Source organism: Myxine glutinosa, chromosome 9 (genome assembly GCF_964187855.1).
Source record: "Myxine glutinosa chromosome 9, kmMyxGlut1.1, whole genome shotgun sequence".
NCBI lineage: Eukaryota > Metazoa > Chordata > Myxini > Myxiniformes > Myxinidae > Myxine > Myxine glutinosa.
The window spans coordinates 141109508-141132448 of NC_136269.1; the positions used below are offsets into that span (position 1 = coordinate 141109508).

General features: G+C 47.6%; 1 protein-coding gene across 1 annotated transcript in view; it reads left to right on the forward strand.

The window, feature by feature from the left end:
- LOC137434762 (sodium-dependent noradrenaline transporter-like) overlaps positions 1 to 22941 on the forward strand; it is a 179667-nt gene that overhangs the window by 66338 nt on the left and 90388 nt on the right. The window contains exons 2-4 of the mRNA XM_068127875.2: positions 8059 to 8190; positions 9070 to 9313; positions 21064 to 21202. Of these exons, the coding sequence (XP_067983976.1) occupies positions 8059 to 8190; positions 9070 to 9313; positions 21064 to 21202 (515 nt within the window). The remainder of the gene's footprint in view (positions 1 to 8058; positions 8191 to 9069; positions 9314 to 21063; positions 21203 to 22941) is intronic.

The following is a 22941-nucleotide window of genomic DNA, read 5'->3' on the forward strand; positions in this document are numbered from 1 at the left end:
TGGCGCAGGTGCGAGAGGGCACATCGGAGCGCGAGTGTGAAACCGAGTGCGAGCGAGAATGCACGTCGGGGTGTACGGAGTGTGACACGAATAGTGAGTTGGTGATGGCGCAGGTGCGAGAGGGCACATCGGAGCGCGAGTGTGAAACCGAGTGCGAGCGAGAATGCACGTCGGGGTGTACGAAGTGTGACACGGAGAGTAAGGTGGTGGTGGAACGTGTGCGAGGAAGCACACCTGAGTTGGTCATGGCGCGGGTGTGGGAGAGCCCATGTGAGCGCGTTAGTGGGTGGATGCAAGAGTGCACGCCCATGGTGAGTGTTACGGAGGACGTAACGGAGGAGAGGTGTGGACCAAAGTGTGCGCGAGAGGTGTGGTGTGTAACAGGGAGAGCGTTGGTGGAATGTACGGACGGCGTTGGAACGCCAGGTTTTGTGAGGGTGAAAGGGGTAGCGTATGCTTGTAAGCATGCAAGTAAAGCACCGATGGTAACCGGTTTAGTGGTTAGAGCGACGGATAGCCGATGCGAGCACTCGGTGCGAGGGGTGCTTGGTTGGGTGCGAGGCCCGGCGCGCATCGATGCTGCGTCGCTTCTCTTCGAAGCGTCGTTGCCGATTCGGGCTTGGCCCCGCCCCGCACGGTCGAGTCCGGGCTTTGCCGGGCGAGGCGACCGGTCCGGTTCAAGGGCGAGTGGGAGGAGGCGGAACGGTGCCCCCTCGTGGGGACGGGGTTCCGACCGGGGGAGATTGAGCCATCGGGCCCGGGACCGCAAGGTGCCGCGCCGAGATGGTGCGTGGAGCCTCGGTCCAACCAAACCACCTCCCTTGAACCGAAAGCCGGACGGATTCAACCTGCAGGCAACCAAACCACCCGAATTCATTGCTCGGCTTTACGAAGCCGAGTTTAATGATGTCATGACGCACCGAGGCTAGGACATAGCGGACTGTGATGATGGTGATCGTGATAGTGATAGTGTTTTTGATCCGAAATTTAGAAAAGTGAATAGAATTGGCAGTAAATGGAAAATTTTTGAATTGGTTGGAATTTGGACGAACAAAATTGATAGTGAGAGACCCCCGATGTGGTGGGATGGCAAATCCACCATCCCTCACAGAGTGGGGCAAATGCGCTATAGTTTATGGGGTGTATGGCAGTGAAAACTAGCCCGGGTGGGTTAGGTTATATTGATAGGGATCTAGCGAAGATGACATTAGGTGACGTTAAGGTTAGTTAGTGACTGATACCTGTAGTGGGGACGCAGGTAGTTTAGTGTGGATGATAATGACGTGGGAGCGCAATAGTTTAAAGGGACGACTGGGAAGCGCAAGTTTCAGAGGGGAGTAGTTAGCTGAGATGATGCCGTGTGTGTGAGGATTGAACAGGTGAGAATGGAACAGGTGTGATTGCACAGGTGTGCAACTGAACAGGTGTGTGGAGCAGTGTATGAGGGAGTAGTGGTGATTGCGTGTTGTGTTGACCAAATGGTCCAGGAAGAAAGGAGGGTGCAGGTGGCACCAGGTGTGAGGGCACAGGTGTGCAACAACAGGTGTATGTGGCTGTGTGGAATAAATGGTAGTGTGGAATATCTGGAGTATTGGAATGGATGGTCGTGGAGTGAGAATGGTGGAAATTGTGGAGTGGAGTGGATGGTGCGAAGGTGTGAATGGGGGGAAGAGTGGACCCCCATCACGGATACCCGGGGCGGGTAGTGTCAGTGTTAGGTAGAGGGTACAGGTAAATTGTGGTTGGATATTGGCATCTGTGGTGCGGGTGGCAGAATGGTATGTGGATGGGTGCATTAGTGTTGTGGAAATGGCTGGGCGTGTAGCCTGTTAGTGTGTGTAGTTGGTTTGGGCACTCCACCACTGTGAGGATGTCGGCCAGGTGAGGCCGCAGGTGGGCTCTGGGAGCCGGTAGTAGTTGTTGTGGATGGGGCCCGAGGATCCGGAGGACGGACCCGGGTAGCCCAGTGCCAGAGGGCACCATGGGGTGACAGAGCCGGGAGAGGGGCTGTCCCCAGTTAGTTAGGTTAGGGTGAGGAGCTAGGCAAGCTCGGGTGGCAACTACAGTGCTGGAGGTGTGCAGGTGGGTAGACCTGTTGGGAGAGCTAGACGTCGCAGCCCAGAAATTGTGCGGGAGCACCGTGAGATGAATCGGGGGAGTGAGACCCCAAATTGAGAAGCACCACAGTTTGGCCAATGGGAATTGGTTTTTAGAACCCATAGTGTAAGTTGGCCAATGGATTGGCAGGGAAAGACCCCGGGTAGTGTAAAGTGTGTTAAAGTCATTTAGAAAATAGTTAGGATGAAGGATCTCCTCGCACCATCTGCATCCACTCACCTGAGGTGACAGGTACTCCACACCATGCCATGTTTTGATTATTTTTTATGATGCAAATGTTTGGATTGTGAGACGCATCATGACGTGGGTGTGACATTGTGCGTAATTCCATCTCTCCCTCCTTATGAGGATTGATGATGAATTGGTGATGGCAAATTTTGAAGTAAAGGGATTGTGGAGACGAATTTGGTATAGGGGAAATCTGGGGAAGACGTGACAGTAGTGACGAATTTGTAAATGGGTAGAGTTTTGTACATATGGGGTAAGGGTAGGGTAGGTGACAGGGGGGTGACGTACGGTAGGGACGAGCTTTCTCACTTCGCCCTCCGTACGCATTTCACCTTGCATTGCCTTATTGACGTGTACCCTTGTGACCTTACCCCTCGCTCAATTGTCTTTCTTTTGTCTCCCACATGACCTGTGCGCCATTGGGTGCCGAGGGGAGCGTGCGTGAGGTGGCCATTGTGCGCCCGAGATTCCCAGAACCAGCATGCATTGCGTTGATGTACCACTGTATGGACCGCTGTTCTGCGGCCAAGTACCACTTGATGGACCCCAGGTTCTGGGGCAGGGCACCTCTGTTGGAGACCGGCCATAGTGGCCAGGGAATCTTGCTTGCGGACCTCGGTAAGGTGGCACCTATGCCAAACAGGTGGACCACCCTTAGTTGGCCCCTGAGGCCCTAAATAAAAATGGACACAAGTTGTGCTTTTTATTATTTCCAACTAGGCCGCATGAAGCCAGAAGACGTCGGGAAGAATATCGGCCCAGCAGAGAAAGAGAAGACCACCACCAGTTGTTTTGGTGTGTTTATTATGAACCATGGTGACTGCGCACCGGATGGTGCTTTTGGGTGCTTTGTGGTGTTTGGTGCTTTTGGGTGCTTTGGTGGTACTGGTACTGGTGCATCGATGCAATGCGTGCTGTCTCCTCCCTCCCAACAGGAATTTCTTTCTCTTGTTCCCTAAAAAAGAAAAAAAACCAAAAACACAGGTCCTGGGTTGCGTTGTAAATAAGAAATCACGTCATTGTAAATAATGCTCCCCACCGTAAATGTATAGTTTGAGAATAATTCCGTAATTCGGTTAGCTGTGGGCTTGAGTCTGTTAGACAGGGTGCAATGCAATAGGGGGACATACTTATTTGTGTTTTAAAATTGTCACACTCAGGGTCAGGTTAATTGTAGAGGGAATTACACCTACGTGTCACACTAAGTTAAAGTTTAATAGGCCCGAGGACGGGCCTGAAGAACGGGGGGTGCAGTGTAACGATTTTGAGAAGTGTGTAACGAATTTGAGAAGTGTAACGGTTTTTGAGAAGTGTAACAATTTTGGAGGAAGTGTAACGAATGTGAAAACGTTACAATGTGAACGTTACAAAAGGTACGGTAACACCCTGGTAATGTAAATAATGGTCGTAGCCGGCCTCCTAGTTAATTCCATGAAACTTACACGCAGGTCACGATATATCTTTTAAATAGTGTATTTCCTTATTCCATGTAGGCTAAATATGTGTTTCCCACTAGATTGACTTTGCATTGTATCAAACAAAATAAGCGTAGGCCCTTCCAATTTCCCCAAAACCTCCCTTCCAATTGCCTTCCGCATTTTGGGCGGTTTTCTTCAAACCACCATTGGCCACGAGGTAGGGTTGGGGAAGAAAGGCATGTCTCCACCTCGTCATAAGAGGGAAGGAGTGAACCAGCTCTAACAGCCAATCAACACCGCGGTGAGCGACCCGGTAGGCGTGCCCTGGGAGTCGGCGGCTTGATTTCGCCCGAGGTGATAAAAGCGACTGTAAGGGACTGCTTTACCAGATGAGCTGCGAGATGACTTGGAGAGGCCTTGGGAGATGAGCAAAGAGACTGCACCAAGAGGCGGTGAGATGCGAAACGCTCCAAGCCAAAGAGGAGAGGTACTCGTCAAGGAAACCAGCTTTGGAGAGATGCGCTGAAAGGAGGGAGACGGCCCCACCCCAAGAAAAGGAGCAGGTGTGCCGAACCAGCGCGTGACGTCTACCGCAGTGGATACACGACGGAGGGTTTCCCGCCAAAACCGCGAGGAATTGTGAGCTGCGGCCTCCCGACCTTGCCTCCCTCTCAAGCAGTCCATCTCAAGCCCTACCTGCCTGCAATATCCCCTGTGTAAGTGTGAACGTCCTGTCCTACTCGTTTGTCTTGGGGCTAAGTAAAAATGAATAGTGTAAGTTAACGATTCGCTGTGTTACTGCTTCTTCCATCCATTGCTTGTGTGTGTATAATAAAATCTGTTCTTCCTCCGTATTCTTCTTCTTCTTTTTCATTCTCTTTCGGTCGCTTTAGAGATTTCCCGATTGAATATCTGTGGGGCGATCTGGTCAACGTCGGGTGGAATCGGGTTTTAATCGGGGAGTAACTGTTCGGACGCGGTTAAATACACCACCGCTCGGTCAATATAACATCTAAAAGCCGCGTCTGTAACAATATATACAGTATATATATATATATATATATATATATATATATATACATATATATATATATATATATACATATATATATATATATATATATATATATATATATATATATATATATATATATATATATATATATATATATCTGTGCAGTGTCTGTCCTGTGTTGTCACTGAACTACTTTCTTAAACTTTTGTGAAATCGTACCAAACCTCTGGTATGCACATATCTCTCCGGTCGGTATGTCCTAAGGGTATTTTTTTTGAAAAATATTCCAATTTTTTTTTTTTTTTTTTGGAATTTTTGGGGGAATTTTTTTTTTTTTCAACTTCAATTGTTTATAAAATGTGATATCACGTATATTACAAATACATTTGTGCAAAATAATTGTTTGAATTATGATTGGTATAAACCATGACAAAACGGCAACTCGGGTACAGTCATTTATCTATATATCTACATATCTGAGCAGTGTCTGTTTTGTCACTTAACGACTCCCTCAAACTTTTGTTTCCGTGGTTGTGAAGTGTTTTTAATAACGTTGTGGTGGTTTTGAATCACGTGGTGGTGAGGTATTTTGAATTATGTGGTGGTGAGGTGTTTTTAAATGATGTAGTGGTGAGGTGTTTTTAAATCACATGGTGGTGAGGTGTTTTTAAATCACATGGTGGTGAGGTGTTTTTAAATCACATGGTGGTGAGGTGTTTTTAAATCACATGGTGGTGAGGTGTTTTGAATTAATTGGTGTTGAGGTATTTATAATTACGTGGTGGTGAGGTGTTTTGAATTATGTGGTGGTGAGGTGTTTTGAATTACTTGGTGGTGAGGTGTTTTTAAATGACGTGGTGGTGAGGTGTTTTTTATTTCGTGGCAGTGAGGTGTTTTTATTACGTGTTTTATGGCTGTGAGGTGTTTTTGCTTCCGTGGTGGTGAGGTGTTTTTATTACGTGTTTTATGGCTGTGAGGTGTTTTTATTACGTGTTTTATGGTTGTGAGGTGTTTTTAATTTCGTGGTGGTGAGGTGTTTTTATTACGTGTTTGATGGCTGTGAGGTGTTTTCAATTTCGTGGTGGTGAGGTGTTTTTAATTTCGTGGTGGTGAGGTGTTTTCAATTTCGTGGTGGTGAGGTGTTTTTAATTTCGTGGTGGTGAGGTGTTTTTAATTTCGTGGTGGTGAGGTGTTTTTATTACGTGTTTGATGGCTGTGAGGTGTTTTCAATTTCGTGGTGGTGAGGTGCTTTTAATTTCTTGGTGGTGAGGTGTTTTTATTACGTGTTTTATGGCTGTGAGGTGTTTTAAATTACTTGGTGGTGAGGTGTTTTGAATTACTTGGTGGTGAGGTATTTTGAATTACTTGGTGGTGAGGTGTTTTGAATTACGTGGTGGTGAGGTGTTCTGAATTACGTGGTGGTGAGGTGTTTTGAATTACGTGGTGGTGAGGTGTTTTGAATTACGTGGTGGTGAGGTGTTTTGAATTACGTGGTGGTGAGGTGTAATCGTCCCAAATTTCCAGTCTGCACCTACCCCTCCCCTATGTATGTGCTGAGGGGTTCTTTCTTGAAAAAAGAATCATTCAACCTAAATCTTCAACCTAAATTGCCTATAAAAATGTAATATCACAAACACAACAAATACATTTGTGCAAAGTAATTGTTTGTATTATGATTGGTGTAAATCATGACAACACAGCAACTCAGGTACAGTCATTAGCCTCAGTTAAAATAAGCCCGGTCCTCAGTATCGACGCGCGAGCCTCACCAAGCTAGTATGTATATATATATATATATATATATATACAGTATATATATACTGTATATATACTCACATCCAGAGTCTGCCTAGCAGGCACGTAAGACAGGGGTCTGCCTAGCAGGCATACACTCACATCTGGGATCTGCCTAGCAGGCACGTAAGACAGGGGTCTGCCTAGCAGGCATACACTCACATCTGGGATCTGCCTAGCAGGCACGTAAGACATCAGCCATTATAAAGCTCGCAGTGTTAGTGTGAGAAATCTCTGAGGATATCCCGGAGACTCAATAGCTCAGTGGGCTGTCACCGCGTAAGTGATGAGGTTCCTGGGTTCGAGTCCTGGGTTGAGTCAGAATTTTTTCACACTAGCCCCACGCAGGAATTTACTTCCGGTTTCTTAAATATATATATATATATATACACAAAGAATTAAGTTAAGCACCCCCCCGTTTTTTTACAACCTCGCACATTACAAGTTTGTTGTCGTCAAAACAGTGTAATATACCCATGATATTGCTATATTTTCTGGAGAAGTGATATTATGGTCACATAAAAACATAACAATCATGCCGTTTTCAATATTTTATTCTGAATAATTTAAGGTGAAATTTTTTGGGAATTTTAGGCATATTTTCACCTCAATTTAAGTATGGAGCTATAGGTCCATCACGGACAGTGTGGATGACGTTTATGTTTTCTAACGTACAGTCATTGTTCTGAGAAGACCTCTAGCGATCTTTGCGTCAATAACGTGTGTAGGACCCACGTGATCGGATGGAGCAAGGTGCTGTGACAACCATCCCCTGGCCTACGTACAGTCCTGACCTGAACCCCCTCGAGCACGTTTGGGACATGTTGGGACGACAAATTGCGAAGATGGTCCCTCCAATAGCCAATCTGGATGAATTGGAACGTGCATTACATCGGGAATGGAACAACCTGCCACAGCAACGCATACGACGGCTTACAGGGTCTATGAGACGTAGGGTTGAGTCAGTGATCCGATCACGTGGGTCCTACACACGTTATTGACGCAAAGATCGCTAGAGGTCTTCTCAGAACAATGACTGTACGTTAGAAAACATAAACGTCATCCACACTGTCCGTGATGGACCTATAGCTCCATACTTAAATTGAGGTGCAAATATGCCTAAAATTCCCAAAAAATTTCACCTTAAATTATTCAGAATAAAATATTGAAAACGGCATGATTGTTATGTTTTTATGTGACCATAATATCACTTCTCCAGAAAATATAGCAATATCATGGGTATATTACACTGTTTTGACGACAACAAACTTGTAATGTGCGAGGTTGTAAAAAAACGGGGGGGTGCTTAACTTAATTCTTTGTGTATATATATATATATATATATATATATTCCTTATGATGCCGTGTGGGTAAGGTGGGCTTTTCTGAATTCAATTGCACAAGTTGGGAGGTGGAAGGTGCTGACGTGGGAGGATAAATCTTGCTGCTCGTGTAACCTGTGTGCTCATGTGTTTGGCTTTTTAGGAGCGTTTCTCATTCCCTATGTTCTGTTCCTGCTTATTGCTGGGATGCCTCTGTTCTACATGGAACTGGCCCTTGGACAGTTCAACCGGCAGGGAGCTGTCGGTGTGTGGAAAATCTGTCCACTCTTCAAAGGTGAGTTCATCACATCGTAAAGGTCTTTGCATCCACTGGTGGTCCTACTTCCCACAGGTCACAAAAATGGATGGTGTGGAAAAGTCACCAAGGATTGCTAATGCTTGTGCAGTATGAATGATTATTCCAGAATAATCGATCAATACAGACACAGGAGGAAGGCTATTGTAAAGGTTGAAGGTCCAAGTAGAAGTTCAGCTGATAACAGGTCCTCATTGTCCCCTTTGAACATCTCTTCCTGTCCATGCCTGACTTTTTCATGACTTGTTTAATATTACATAAACTTCTCGAAGATCCACAGACCTTGATAAACGAATGGAATAGATTCAAACAAACTCAAACAGATACGACTCAAAGGAAACCCAAGCCACGGAGAAATCACCATCCAAGCTCAAGGCCAATGGTACAAATTTCAATGAATCTCCTTGAGCAATTCACAGGAGTCATCAATGCAGCACAACATCATCTTTCCAGTCATTCCCTTCATGATGCTAGTCCAGTGTCCATGAGATTTCAAACATGTCCACAATAGCGTGGGATTTCCAGTTATGCATAGCCATGGGATGTCCATGTCCATAATAAATGTGGGATTTAGAAAGTTTATATAATAGGTTTGGGATTTTCACCATGGAAACAATAAGTGTGGTATCTCCAACTTGTTCATAGCTATCAAGTGTCCATGAGATTCCAGAGGATGTCCAGCATGTCTACGATAAGTGTGGGATTTAAAAGTGTGGGATGTAAAAGTGTGGGATTTCCAGGGAGTCCACAATAAGCACGGGGGATCTTCAGCATATCACCAGCATTTCCAAGAAAGTAAGTTTTGGATCCTTGAAAAGGTGCGATGAACATGGCTACAGATTTTGTGCATTTTTGCAGGTGTTGGCTACACTGTCATCATCATCGCCTTACACGTAGGATTTTACTACAATGCCATCATTGCATGGTCCTTCTACTACCTGTTTGCATCATTTACCTCTGAGCTACCTTGGACTCATTGCAACAACACGTGGAACACCGTGAACTGCACCGACTCTCTGACGCACAACCTGAGTTGGGGGCTCGTACAGGATGGTACCAAGTACACCAACTTCAAAAACACCCCCGCGGCAGAGTACTACGAGTGAGTACTTTGTGCAAACAATTCGATGAGTTTGGACATGAGGTTTAGTGTTTACCTTTATAAAGGTAAATTAGCATTGTTTGCTTTAAGTACCCATGAGCCATGCATACCTGTTGCTTTGCTCACGGGTTTACTCAAAAGATGAACACATTGCATGTCTACCTGTTAGTCTCAATGAGGATGTGAAATGAAGGGAAATACTCGATAAAAAAATCTTTTATAACACTGAGTTGTTGTTGTTGTTGTTGTTGTTGTTGTTGTTGTCATGGTGGCTGTGATGGTTCTTGTTGATGTAGTGGTGGCTGTGGTTGTTTGTGTGCTCATTCTGTTGCTGTGTAGACACAAAATGTATACAATGTATACATTTTTAACTCAACTGAACTATGTCAGGCTGAGTTTTTGTCGACACCCAGTGTCCGTCGTCCATCTGTCGTCTGTCTGTCTGTCTGTCTGTCTGTCTGTCTGTCTGTCTGTCGTCTGAAAACAATTCGACGTCTATGCTCTAAAAGTCACAAATATTGATTAAGTTTGATGAAACTTGTTATGCAGCATCTTTAAGACATAAACTAGTTTGGGATTGCATTTGGGCGTTGCACGCCCAAAAATGGGCACGGCAGGGTGGCCACATTGAAAATCAATTTTTGTCATATATTTTTAGCACATATAAACTATATAGTTTGTGGTTCTATTATAATTATAAATGTTTATAAATGCATAATTATGCATATTCTAACCATATTTATATAGACCAGTTGAGTTCAGGTTCCCTGAAACCTCTCGAGTTTTCTTTTGCCGAGAGAAGTATTACTATTTGTTATTTTGTGTGCTCCTTCCGTGTGATGACACGGTCACGCTTTATTCTAAAAAGTTCCTGCTGCTGTCATCGTCGTTGGAACCGCTGCATTAAACCAATCAAAGGTTCACCACTGGTTCACCAATCAATAGCTAGAAGCCGATTGTTTTGGGGGGGGTTAAGATAAAAAGGTTAAAGTTCAAGGTTGCACAAAATCGTCAATTTTCATCTGATTGACTCGAAATTTGAGCAGGATTTGCATATTGTGTCACAGAAGAAGAACAAGTCTGAATGCAAAGCGGACGTGGATGGCCTTTGCATTTTCAGATGCTTTCTCGTTAAAGTTGTTATTAGACCATGATCATTGCCTATACTGCGTACAACTGTGATAAACCATCTGTCCTTATACACAGGGAAGACTGTGGCAGGTAACAGATGATACTAGATGGTATTCCGAGAATACTTAGCCCACGCAGTCAACTTGATGCGAGACAACTCTTCTGTTTTTGAAGGGTTTCTTCTTTGATCCATTTTGGCTGCCAGACCACGTGACCGATGACATTATAAATTCATATTCTCCAATATAATTGTTGTGCAGATCAACCTCAAGAAATTTCAAACTGATCTGTGTAAGCGTTGTACTTGTGATATTCTAACGTCATAATAGGCACCAATGACGTCATCGTTAACACTTATTCCCCATGCGGAGTTCTTTGCAATGAGCCACATTTCATTTTTTTCCATGGATCAATTTTGTAGATATAGAGGTTTATTTATATATATATATATATATATATATATACTAAGTCAAGGCTCGTATAGGAGCTAACACATATAACATCTAAATAAAGGGAGCGGGGGAGACAAGAGGGAGAGAGAGGGAAGCACAACAACAGTAGAGAACAGGGACATCGGTAGATCTGTGGAAGGGAGAGGGCTTGGGTGGGGTGCACGGGATAAACAAGATGAACACAACAGGGACTGTCAGGAAAGAAAACCGAAATTGAAGGAGGTGGATTTGGGGTGCATAAAAGGGGGTAAAAAAGATCAAGGTTTTGGATGGGGAGAGATAAGAGATATGGTGGTGAACAGCTGTTTTGAAGACCGAGAGGGAGGAGTGGGATTTAAGAAAGTGAGGGAGTTTGTTCCAAAGATGGGAAAGAAAAGGGGAATGAAAGAGTGAAGGTGAGCAGAGAGCCTAGATTTTGGCAGTTTAACCATAAGAGGGTTGCAAGCAGATATTGTGCGACCTGTAGGAATATTTGGGGGACAGAGCACAGAGAGAGCTGGGGGTGCAAGGCCGGAGAGGAGTCGGTAGAAGACAGAAAGACCACCAACCTGCCTGCGGTGAGAAAGTGAAAGGCCCTCGGAGTTAGCTTCATCCCGGGAGATTCCAATGATTCTGAGAGTTTTGGTTTCTACAGCCTGAAGTCGAGCAGTATTCCATTGAGCTGCAGATGAAAGCTTTGTATGTTGTGCGGTGCTTACGTGTGCCAAGGAAGGACTTCACCGACGGAGGATGTGCCCAGTCGGCGACTGGCATTGGAGGCCAGCTTGGAAATGTGGTTTTCAACCCAAAAGCTTGAGTGGCAGGACTTCGTGGAGATGATTGTTGAGAAAGCAGATGGGAGGGTTGTCCAGACGGTATTTTCGGAGAGACATAGTGAGAGTGTGAGATTTGTCAGGATTGAAAGACATGTTCCACTTGTTTGACCAGTTTGTGATTTTGTCCAGGTCCGCAGAGGGTGAAGGGGCTGCTCCCTGCCGATCTGAGGGATGAGGTATGGAGCGGCAGAGAGTGGAGTCATCAGCAAGATGGAGAGGATTTTCCAGAGAGTCGGAGAGATCATTGATGAAGACCAGAAATAGCACAGGGCCTTGAGGAACTCCAGCCTGAACAGGAAGGGGAGATGATAGAATTCCGTTTATAGCCACATGTTAACTAGGATAGGAGAGGAAGTCTGCAAGCCATGCGTGGAAGTTTCCATGGATACCATAAGAGGAGAGTTTGATGAGTAGGGTGAGGTGCCAGACTGTATCAAAGGCACAACGTTTTTCGATTTTTCCATGATAGGATCTGCACCACATGATCTATGACATCAGAATTATCATTAAAATTCTACACGAGGAGGCGCTCCTCTGGTGAAAATTTCGTGTCAATCGGTCAAGCAGTTTTGGAAAAAAAAATTCTGTACTGATCGGATCAAGTGTTGTAATTGTCGAATGATGACGTCATAATGAAGGTGCCAATAACATCACCATAACATATCTTATTCCCCATGGGGGTACTTCATAATGAGCCATGTTTCAACTTTTTTGAAGTTTTGTTTCACTCTTTTTTTCAACTTTTCAACTTTTTTGTTGAACTTTTTTCCATTGAGCGGTTTCGGAGATAGAGGTGAAACGTTTTTTCCAATATGGTGTCTGTACCACGTGACCTATGACATTACTATTATGACTGAAACCTTCTGGCGGACACGATGCTATGGTGAAAAATTCATTGGAATCGGACCAACGGTTGCCGAGAAAATGAATTTCTAAAATGCAGACACGCATGTACGTACGCCACACGGTCGGACGCACCCCATCGCTTAACCCCGCTTTTCGCTTCACGCGCAGGGTAAAAATGTTTTCCTTTGCACTCAGTAAGAAACTGCAGACAGTTCTATGCGACTCCAGGTAAATGCCACAGTGATTGTGACCAAACAAGGCATCGATCACATTCACTCTGTCATTCATGTCTATCTGTCCATTTAATCGATATGTCTGTCCCTCCGGCATGCGCCAGACAAGACTTTGGGTGTCAATAGGTCTTTACGTCATCATATATTCTTGCCTTTTGTATCCCTGTGCATCTGAATGAATGATCCATGGCTTAACATAAAGTGATTAAAAAAAGATGAAATATCAATTGGTTCAAATGATTTTTAAAGGCCGAGGGATACAAATCCGAGGTTTGTTCCAAAATGTGTTTAATAACGAATCTTGTCGATCATGCGGATGATGTGCGATGTCTGCGCAGTCGATCATGAGAGTAATTTCTCTGACATGTCCAGAGGGTACAAATGGTGAACTTTGAGAATGGACTCGTTCTAAGGGCCGTGTTCTTCACCTGTCGTTTTGGATGAAAGTTTGTCTGATTGGTGCCGTTGTGATTGTCATTTTGACTTCTTGATTGTGATTGGTCGAGAACTAGCAAAAGAGATGACGTCAACAGGTGGGACTGGGAAAAACAGATGTACCATAATTGGTTAGTACATAAACTCGTGCATGTACTGGTTTATAAAGGTAGTTGAAATAACTAGGGAAACCAGCATGAGACCTTCCCATAATGGTCGGTCGGTCCACGTGCCTATTCAATATGGCGGTCCATCACCATCTCGTGTTGTCCACCAAACCTGTACACGGCGTTGCTTTAGATCCCATGTTTATCTACACCTGTAGATATCTTTACTCCCACTAATCCTGTTAGCTTTCATGTCCCTTGTCTGTCTGTCTATTGTCTGGTTCTCCGTTGTTTTTAATACAAGTGTACAGACGTTTTATTCTTTTCTTTTTTTGTACACAAGATCGAGGCTCTTGTAAGAGCTAACATTAATCGCAAAAAACATAAACTGACACATAAAACATATAATAAAGGGAGCGGGAGACAAGATGGGGGAGAGAGGGAAGCACACAAGTACAACAGTAGAGAACAGGGACATCGGGAGATCTGTGGGAGGGAGAGGCTTTGTGGGGGCGGGGCATGGGAAGGGGGGCGGGATAGGTTGGGAGAAGTATAAAACAAATGCACTTCCAGGAAAAGACTTCCAGGAAAAGGAAACTAGGACTTTCAGGAAAGAAGTCGGGATTTCAAAAACGTGGATCTGGGGTGAATTAACGGGGGTAGAAAAGATCAAGGTTTTGGATGGGGTAATACAAGAGATGGTGGTGAACAGCTGTTTCAAAGACCTTGAGGGAGGAGTGGGATTGAAGAGAGTGAGGGAGTTTGTTCCAGAGGCGGGAGAAAAGAGGAATGAAAGAGTGAAGGTGAGCAGAGTCTTGATTTTGGCAGTTTCACCAGAAGAGGGTTGCTGGCAGATATTGTGCAACCTGAAGGAATATTTGGGGGACAGAGCACAGACAAAGCTGTGGGAGCTAGGCCAGAGAGGAGTCGGTAGAAGACAGAAAGACCACCAACCTGCCTGCGGTGAGGGAGTGAAAGGCCCTCAGAGTCAGCTTCATCCCAGAAGATTCCAATGATGCTGAAAGCTTTAGTTTCAACAGCGTGAAGCCGAGCTAGGTGTGAGGCAGGAGCACCAGCCCAGAGGGGAGAGCAGTAGTCCATTGAGCTGCGGATGAAAGCCTTGTATGTGGTGAGGAGCTCAGGTGTGCCAAGGAAGGTCTTCGCACGACGGAGGATGCCCAGTCGACGACTGGCTATGGAGGCCAGCTTGGAAATGTGGTTTTCCCATGAAAGATTATGGCAGATTGTGAGACCCGAAAAGCTTGAGTGACAGAACTTCTTGGAGAGGATTGTTGAGAAAGTACATGGGATGGTTTTCCAGATGGTCTTTTCAGAGAGTTATGGTGAGAGTGTGAGATTTGTCAGGATTGAAAGACATGTTCCACTTGTTTGACTAGTCTGTGATTTTGTCCAGGTCTACAGAGAGTGAAGAAGCTGCAGACTGCCGATCTGAGGGATGAGATATGGAGTGGCAGGGAGTGGAGACATCAGCAAAAAGATAGAGAGCATTTTTCAGAGTCGGAGAGATCATTGATGGAGACCAGAAAAAGCACAGGGCCCAGAACACTACCTTGGGGAACTCCAGCCTGAACAGGAAGGGGAGATGAGAGAATTCCATTCAGGGCCACGTGTTGACTAGGACCGGTGAGGAAGTCCGCAAGCCATGCGTGGAAGTTTCCATGGATACCAAAAGAGGAGAGTTTGGTGAGCAGAGCTGGGTGCCAGACCGTATCGAAGGCACGTGATATGTCAAGCGAGAAAGCTCTGATTTCCTGTTTGGCATTGAGGACCTCCATCCATTGTTGAGACAGCAGAAGCAGCATGTCCAGAGTAGAATGACCTGATCTGAATCCAAATTGATGATCAGAGATCAAGCCATTGGAGAAGAGGAAGGATTTGATATCCGAAGCAATGATTGATTCCATGACTTTGCTGATAACTATTGGGAGCAGGCTGATTGGTCTGTAGTTGCTAGGATCTGTTTTTGCACCTTTTTGTGTAAAGCGGTAATGTTTGCTGATTTCCAATCAGATGGTAGATGACCTTGAGCAAACGAGAGGGTGAAGAGAACAGAGACAGGGTGAGGCAGAGCGGCAGAGCAGGATTTTAGGACCCGTGGGCTGATGCCATCTGGTCCAGTTGCAGAATCAGAGTCGAGGTTTGACAAAAACTTCTCCACTTTGTCAGGAGAGAAGGACACAGAGTCCAGGAGCAGTTGGGTTCGACTGGGTACGGTGGGTACAGAGAGAGATGGGTTTGGGACACAAGATTTTGAGGCAAACACAGAGTTGAGACATTCGGCTTTTTCACGTGCGGTGTCAACTGTGTAGCCATTTGAGGTAAGGGAGGGGATGGAGGGGGAACAAGCACCAGAAACAGATTTGACCAGATGCCACCAGGATTTGGAGGAGGGAGACAGGTTTGAGAGTTCAGTCTTGAGAGTAGAGAGATAGTGTTTCCTGGCTCTCCTGAGGGTAGACACACACTTGTTCTGAGCTTCGTGAAAGGAACTGAGATTGCCTACCATTGGCTTTGCCTTCCATGAGGAGAAGGTGTTGTGAAAATCAACCAAATCCATAACTCGTCCCATAGATAGGTTTAATTTCAATAAGATCGTGACATCATCCTGTAAAATACACCATGCAATATATATGTCAGGATCAAGGCATCATATGAGAAAGATTGGATATATCAGTCAATGCAAGCAAGCCTAGAATATAAGTGGGTACATACCATTCAATTCTACATGTCATTGTATAAAGTCGCAGGAGTGGCCTCGAGTCGCGGACGTCCCGAGGTCTTATAGACACCGCCCAGTGGTTTAAGTGAGCGTCACACCTGGGTTCAACTTTGATCCATTTTCACCACATTCTCCCCGCCATTAGAATTATGCTGCCACTAGGCAGGAAGCGAGCGCGCGTCAGCATTAATGGGTAGAGGAAGTCATTATATCATTATTGGGGTGTCAAAGAAATATTCCTATTGATTCTTGTCTTTGTGCCTTTGTGTTATGTTTCGCACACTGTCAAAGTGTCTTCAGGGCTTCCTGGAAAGCGCTATACGAAACAAATCCATTATCAGTAGTACAGGTCAGTCGGTCCATCCGTAGCGGTCAGTGTGGCGAATTACCCTGCCAGCACAGATTCGGAAACTACCGGGTACGACGTCCCTAAACCCGGAGTCCCCTGCTTCGGAGTAGCCGCTGGAGGCAGGTGTCGGAGGGGCACCTCAGTGCCCTCACCGCTTCAGGCAGGGGTGTATCAGGTGAAGGGAGGGACGGCGGATGTTCTCTAGGCACACTCATAGCCTGGTTAGCAAACATGTCCGATACTGGCAGACGATGAGCCTGTGGGTCACAATAGTCTAGTCTCACAGGCCTATGTGCTGGATAAGGTGTACCTTTTCGATATGCAACTCATTACATAAGGTGTACCTTGCATGTAAGGTGTACCTTGTCGAAGAGCGAATGTCCATTCTTCGCAATGCAACGCATTTCAGGCAGATGTGTCGATGTGGAAGATGTGTAAATCAGTAAGCCTCTTTACAGTAAGCTGTAACAGTAAGTAAGATTACATGACAGGAGGCCATGACAGTGTAAGTCAATTACAGTAAGTCTGTACCGGCCTAGGAGTTGTAACAGTAAGTAAGATTACATGACAGGAGGCCATTACAGTAAGTCCATTACAGTAAGTCTGTACCTGCCTTGGCTCCCAAGGGTACATGGTCGATCCACGTTAGATCCACGTCATGGAATTGCCGAGGGAGAGAACCGACGAGAGCCATAACGAGAGTTACTCGATACCCCGGAGTCCCCCGTTTTGAAATCACGAGACTCGAGCGCCCTCTGACGGCAGCGCGTACGAATTACAAGCTCCGGCAAATAGTTTTACAAGCAAAACGTTTGCCACGAGTGCCCTCCGAAGGCTGCCCGAACGACCGGCATGGCAGATTACGACGACGCACAAAACGACCGAAATGCGCCTTCCCAGCGAAGCGCGCAGAATCTCCCGACCTGCAGCACAGCGCGCAGAGGATCGGAGAAGATCGGCTATACCGGCTACCGGCTACCGAGAGAACGTCCCGGATGGATTGTCCATCCAGGGCCCATTCGGCTATACCACCGGCTGTGCCGGCGACCGAGAGAACGTCCCGGATGGATTGTCCATCCATGGCCCGTTCGGCTATACCGGCTACCGAGAGAACGTCCCGGATGGATTGTCCATCCAGGGCCCGTTCGGCTATACCACCGGCTGTACCGGCTACCGAGAGAATGTCCCGGATGGATTGTCCATCCATGGCCCGTTCGGCTATACCGGCTACCGAGAGAACGGGATTGTCCATCCATGGCCCGTTCGGCTATACCGGCTACCGAGAGACGTCCCGGATGGATTGTATCCATGGCCCGTCCTATTGACTACGCGGCGATACCGGCTATACCGGCTACCGTCCCGGAGGGATTGAGAAAACGTCGAGATCGAGAAATGGAAAACGTCCCGGAGGGATCGGCCATCCATGATGGTCCATCCATGGCCCGTCCTATCGACATACCGAGAGGATATACCGAGAGGATGGCCCAGATGGATGGATCGACATACCGAGAGGAAGGCCCGGATGGAGGCCCGGATGGATGGATCAACATACCGAGAGGATGGCCCGGATGGATGGACCATCATCTCACCCCCTCACTCATCCTTCCCCCCCCCCCCCCCCCGTTGTGAAGTGTGAGATAGCAGCCGCGGACCGCGCACCGAAGTCGAGCGACCTTCACAGTCTGGGTCAGAGGGAACGCAATCAGGCAGCGGCCGGGCGAGGCGTCTCGCAGTCTCGAAATGTGTGGAGGCAAGCCAAGAGACCAGTCCTAGAAGCAACAGGCCCAGAGTCAAGGGCGGGCCGGTGCCCACGTGGCTTGCTCAGGAGACGAGGGAGTCGGGCGCAACACTCAATGTTACCATGTCATGGGGGTCACCGTGCACCCCCAAATGCCCCGTGCCTTATTGATTAACGGCATAAATCCTCGATGTTGGCTAGTCGCCCTCGAAGGCCGCCACGTTATGACACGCACGTTCGGGCAGGGGCGTTCAGGTTGAGTATTTCTGCTATCTGTAGAGGTACCCAGGTAGACGAACTCAGGTAGACGTACTCTGATGACGCTAGCGCGGGAAGCAGTTAATGGCGCTGTAGAGCAAACGCGTGATTTAGTCGATGATGTCATCAATTGGTTCGGGCGCGTGCGGGCGTGTTTGACGGCAAGTTCCAGCTGAGCGGTATCCCCAGACGGAGTAAAGTAGCACACCGAAATCTATAGTCTCGCGTCCATTGGGCAGCAGCATTCGAGCGGGCTCGAGATTGGTGTACGGAATACGAACCCGGCCGACGAGTGAAATGTCTTATCTAGGGGGCACCGCGTACGAGGGAAACCGAAAGTTGAGCTCGGCCCTTGAACCAGTGCGGCTTCGCTGAGTCGAGAGGGCGAGCACGCCGAGTCGAGAGGGCGAGCACGCCGAGTCGAGTGGGCGCGCATGCTTGACAGCGATAAACTGCACGACCTGAAGTCGCGTCTCGTTTGTTTAGCTGTCGGGTCAAAGGATCGAATACATATCACGACCTGAAGTAGCGTCTCGTTTGTTTAGCTGTCGGGTCAAAGGATCAAATACATATCACGACCTGAAGTAGCAACTCATTTGTTTAGCTGTCGGGTCAAAGGATCGAATACATATCACGACCTGAAGTAGCATCTCGTTTGTTTAGCTTTCGGGCCGTGTTTTGTCCGGAGTTTTAGACATAGTTAGTCATATAGAATACACATGGTATATGATCATCTATCATAAGCATGAGCCCGAGTGTCGTGAAAGGCTATGAAGGTCCCGCTCGACGTCCTTAGAAACTCATCCGTGCTGCGGCGAGTCCTCGTATGGTGCCAAGCGAGCCTCCATTGAGGCGATTCCGGGCAGCGGAGTTCGCCGGCCTCGTTGAGTAGCCACATGTAGGTGGGATTTCGACGAGCCACGATCAGAATCGCCGGCCTCGCAGAGTGGTGCCCGCGAAGGGCGCAGTGTGCGATTTGCGCGTAGGAGGTGATTCCACCAAGCAGCGATTGATCGGGTTGTGCCCGCGATGGGGCAGCACGCGATTCGCACGTAGGAGGTGATTCCGACGTGCAGCGATTGGAATCGCCGGCCTCGCAGAGTGGTGCCCGCGTTGGGCGCAGCGTGGCTTCGCGTGGGAGGAGGTGATTCCGACGTGCAGCGATTGGAATCGCCGGCCTCGCAGAGTGGTGCCCGCGTTGGGCGCAGCGTGGCTTCGCGTGGGAGGAGGTGATTCTGATGTGCAGCGATTGGAATCGCCGGCCTCGCAGAGTGGTGCCCGCGTTGGGCGCAGCGTGGCTTCGTGTAGTAGGAGGTGATTCCGAGCAGCGATCGGAATCGTAGGCCTCACAGAGTAGTGCACGCGACGGGTGCAGTGTGCGCGATTCGCACGGGGAGGTGCTTCCGAGCAGCGTTCGGTCGGGCACAGAGTAGTGCACGCGACGGGTGCAGCGTGCGGCGTCGCGTAGGAGGAGGTGATTCCGAGCAGCGATCGGAATCGTAGGCCTCACAGAGTAGTGCACGCGACGGGTGCAGCACGCGCGATTCGCGCGGGGAGGTGCTTCCGAGCAGCGATCGGTCGGGCACAGAGTAGTGCACGCGACGGGTGCAGCGTGCGGCGTCGCGTAGGAGGAGGTGATTCCGAGCAGCGATCGGAATCGTAGGCCTCACAGAGCAGTGCACGCGACGGGTGCCGCGCATGCGATTCGCGCGTGGAGGTGCTTCCGAGCGCGGCATGACCGTCAAGGGTGTCGTGAACACTCGCGTGGACATCTCATCTCGGGCCGAGGCACGCAAATCAGTTGGTCGGGTAGGCCGTCGGCTCCAAGCGGGTCCGTCGTTCCGACGGGGTTTCGGCCGCAGGACGTTGCCCAGTAGCATCGTTCTCCAGGCGTCTTGCCGGAGTCCGTCATGCCTGCTCCGGCGTTCGGGCCTCAGGAGAGCAGTTCGCCTTTTGACGACGCGGTCCCGCAAAAGGCTTGTGAGGTCCCCATCGCATCCGGTCCTTTCGAGGCAGACCGGCAGCGAGAGTAGTCGGAGCTCCGTAGCTGGAGCTAGCTCGACGGGTCCTCCGCCGGTCATTCTTCTCAGAGGTGGGCCTCGCAGGAGCGCGGAGAATGTCGGGAACGCTCGTCTGTGATTCGCGTTCATCCGGCCATCGCCAGACTCGTGTCCCGCCATTCCCGAAGATCATTATTGAAATTAAGTGTTGTGAAAATCAACCAAATCCACAACTCGTCCCATAGATCGGTTTAATTTCAATAAGATCGTGACATCATCCTGTAAAATACACCATGCAATATATATGTCAGGATCAAGGCATCATATGAGAAAGATTGGATATATCAGTCAATGCAAGCAAGCCTAGAATATAAGTGGGTACGTACCATTCAATTCTACATGTCATTGTATAAAGTCGCAGGAGTGGCCTCGAGTCGCGGACGTCCCGAGGTCTTATAGACACCGCCCAGTGGTTTAAGTGAGCGTCACACCTGGGTTCAACTTTGATCCATTTTCACCACAGAAGGCTCGTTGTTTCAGGGCAACTACCTCACCATAATATTCATTGTACCATGAACTGTTCAGATTCAGTGTACCATGACTTGTGATTATGACGAGACGGATGGATGTATACCTGTTGTTACAGGCGAGAGGTGTTACATCTTCACGAGAGTTCTGGTATCCACAACCTCGGGGCCCCTCGCTGGCACCTCTCTTTGTGCCTCTTCATAGTGTTTGTGATCCTGTACTTCAGTCTGTGGAAAGGTGTCAAGACCTCGGGAAAGGTGATCCTTGCTTACAATCTCGCTCACCTGCATACGTCAGCTATCTCTCTCGTTGTTTCCTTCACGCCTACCTGCGACGACAGCACAACATGAAATACAAAACCTCACAAAGGATAATGGAAACTCAATCACAGGCTACTCGTCCTGCAAATCCACAATGTTTTGTCTTTGTGGTTTAAATGCCTCTGTTTTCCTGTTGGACTAAGCGGTGTAATGGTTAGAGTGTCCCCTTTGAGTCTGTTAGGTCGTTGGTTCGAATCCAGCAAAGTTACACCAAAGACTTCAAAAAATGGTATGTGCTGCTTCCTTGCTTCATACTCATTTTAAAATAGTGCACGGACAAACAACCATAGGTTGGCAACCACAGCACAAGCTTGATGGGTCTCATGGCGGCACTTCCTGCGTCAAAGTTTCTTGGAAGGGAACCCATGTTAATTATATTATTATAATAATTATTATCATCATCTTATCATTATTAAATAAAACGGTCATTCTGTGCACGTGCTTTGCCCCCAATTTTCAAAAAACGAACCCCGACCTCATTCCCAAAACCTCGACCCCACCTCCCCCATATTATACTCTTGGTGGGGCGTCCATTTTGTCTGCCTAGTTTGGTTCTCAAGATATACAAGACATAACGGAACAGACAGACAAACAGAATAAATTGTATGTTCATGAATAAATGGTGTTACCTAGCGATCGTGAATGCGATATCAAGGTGTACCGGTTACCAGAATGAGGTGAGTGTGTTGTGCGGATGGAGATACGTAGATGTAGACAAACCTGGTCCTCCTGCTGGATCATCATCACGTCACCGTAAGGGTAATGTTCAGACATCTTCGCTGCATAGAATAAGGGGTGAGGTGTAATCCAGGAGGTATAATCCAGGAGGTGTAATCCAGGAGGTGTAATCCAGGAGGTGTAATCCAGGAGGTGTAATCCAGGAGGTGTAATCCAGTGAAAAGAAAACATGGACATCTTCACCGCACCTTATTCTACCAAGTCATCGTTCCCGCTGGATGTTTAAATTGTTAGAATGGAAAAAGCGATTATTATATTTGGTTGTATTTGTCGACCACCTGACCGTCCCGCAAAGTCTTTTGTAGACCACCTGACCATCCTGCAAAGTCTTTTGTTGACCACCTGTCCATCCCACAAAGTCATTTGTCGACCACCTGACCATCCCGCAAAGTCTTTTGCCAATCCCGCAAAGTCTTTTGTCCACCACCCTCCAACCCTGCAAAGTCTTTTGTCGACCACCTGACCATCTTGCAAAGTCTTTTGTCGACCACCTGACCATCTCGCAAAGTCTTTTGTCCACCACCTGACCATCCCGCAAAGTCTTTTGTCCACCACCTGACCATCCCGCAAAGTCTTTTGTCGACCACCTGACCATCTCGCAAAGTCTTTTGTCCACCACCTGACCATCTTGCAAAGTCTTTTGTCGTTCACCTGACCATCTCGCAAAGTCTTTTGTCCACCACCTGACCATCCTGCAAAGTCTTTTGTCCACCACCCTCCAACCCCGCAAAGTCTTTTGTCCACCACCCTCCAACCGTTCAAAGTATTTTGTCGACCACCTGACCATCCTGCAACATCTTTTGTCGACCACCTGACCATCCCGCAAAGTATTTTGTCGATCCCACAAGGTCTTTTGTCCACCACCCTCCAACCCCGCAAAGTCTTTTGTCGACCACCTGACCATCTCGCAAAGTCTTTTGTCCACCACCCTCCAACCC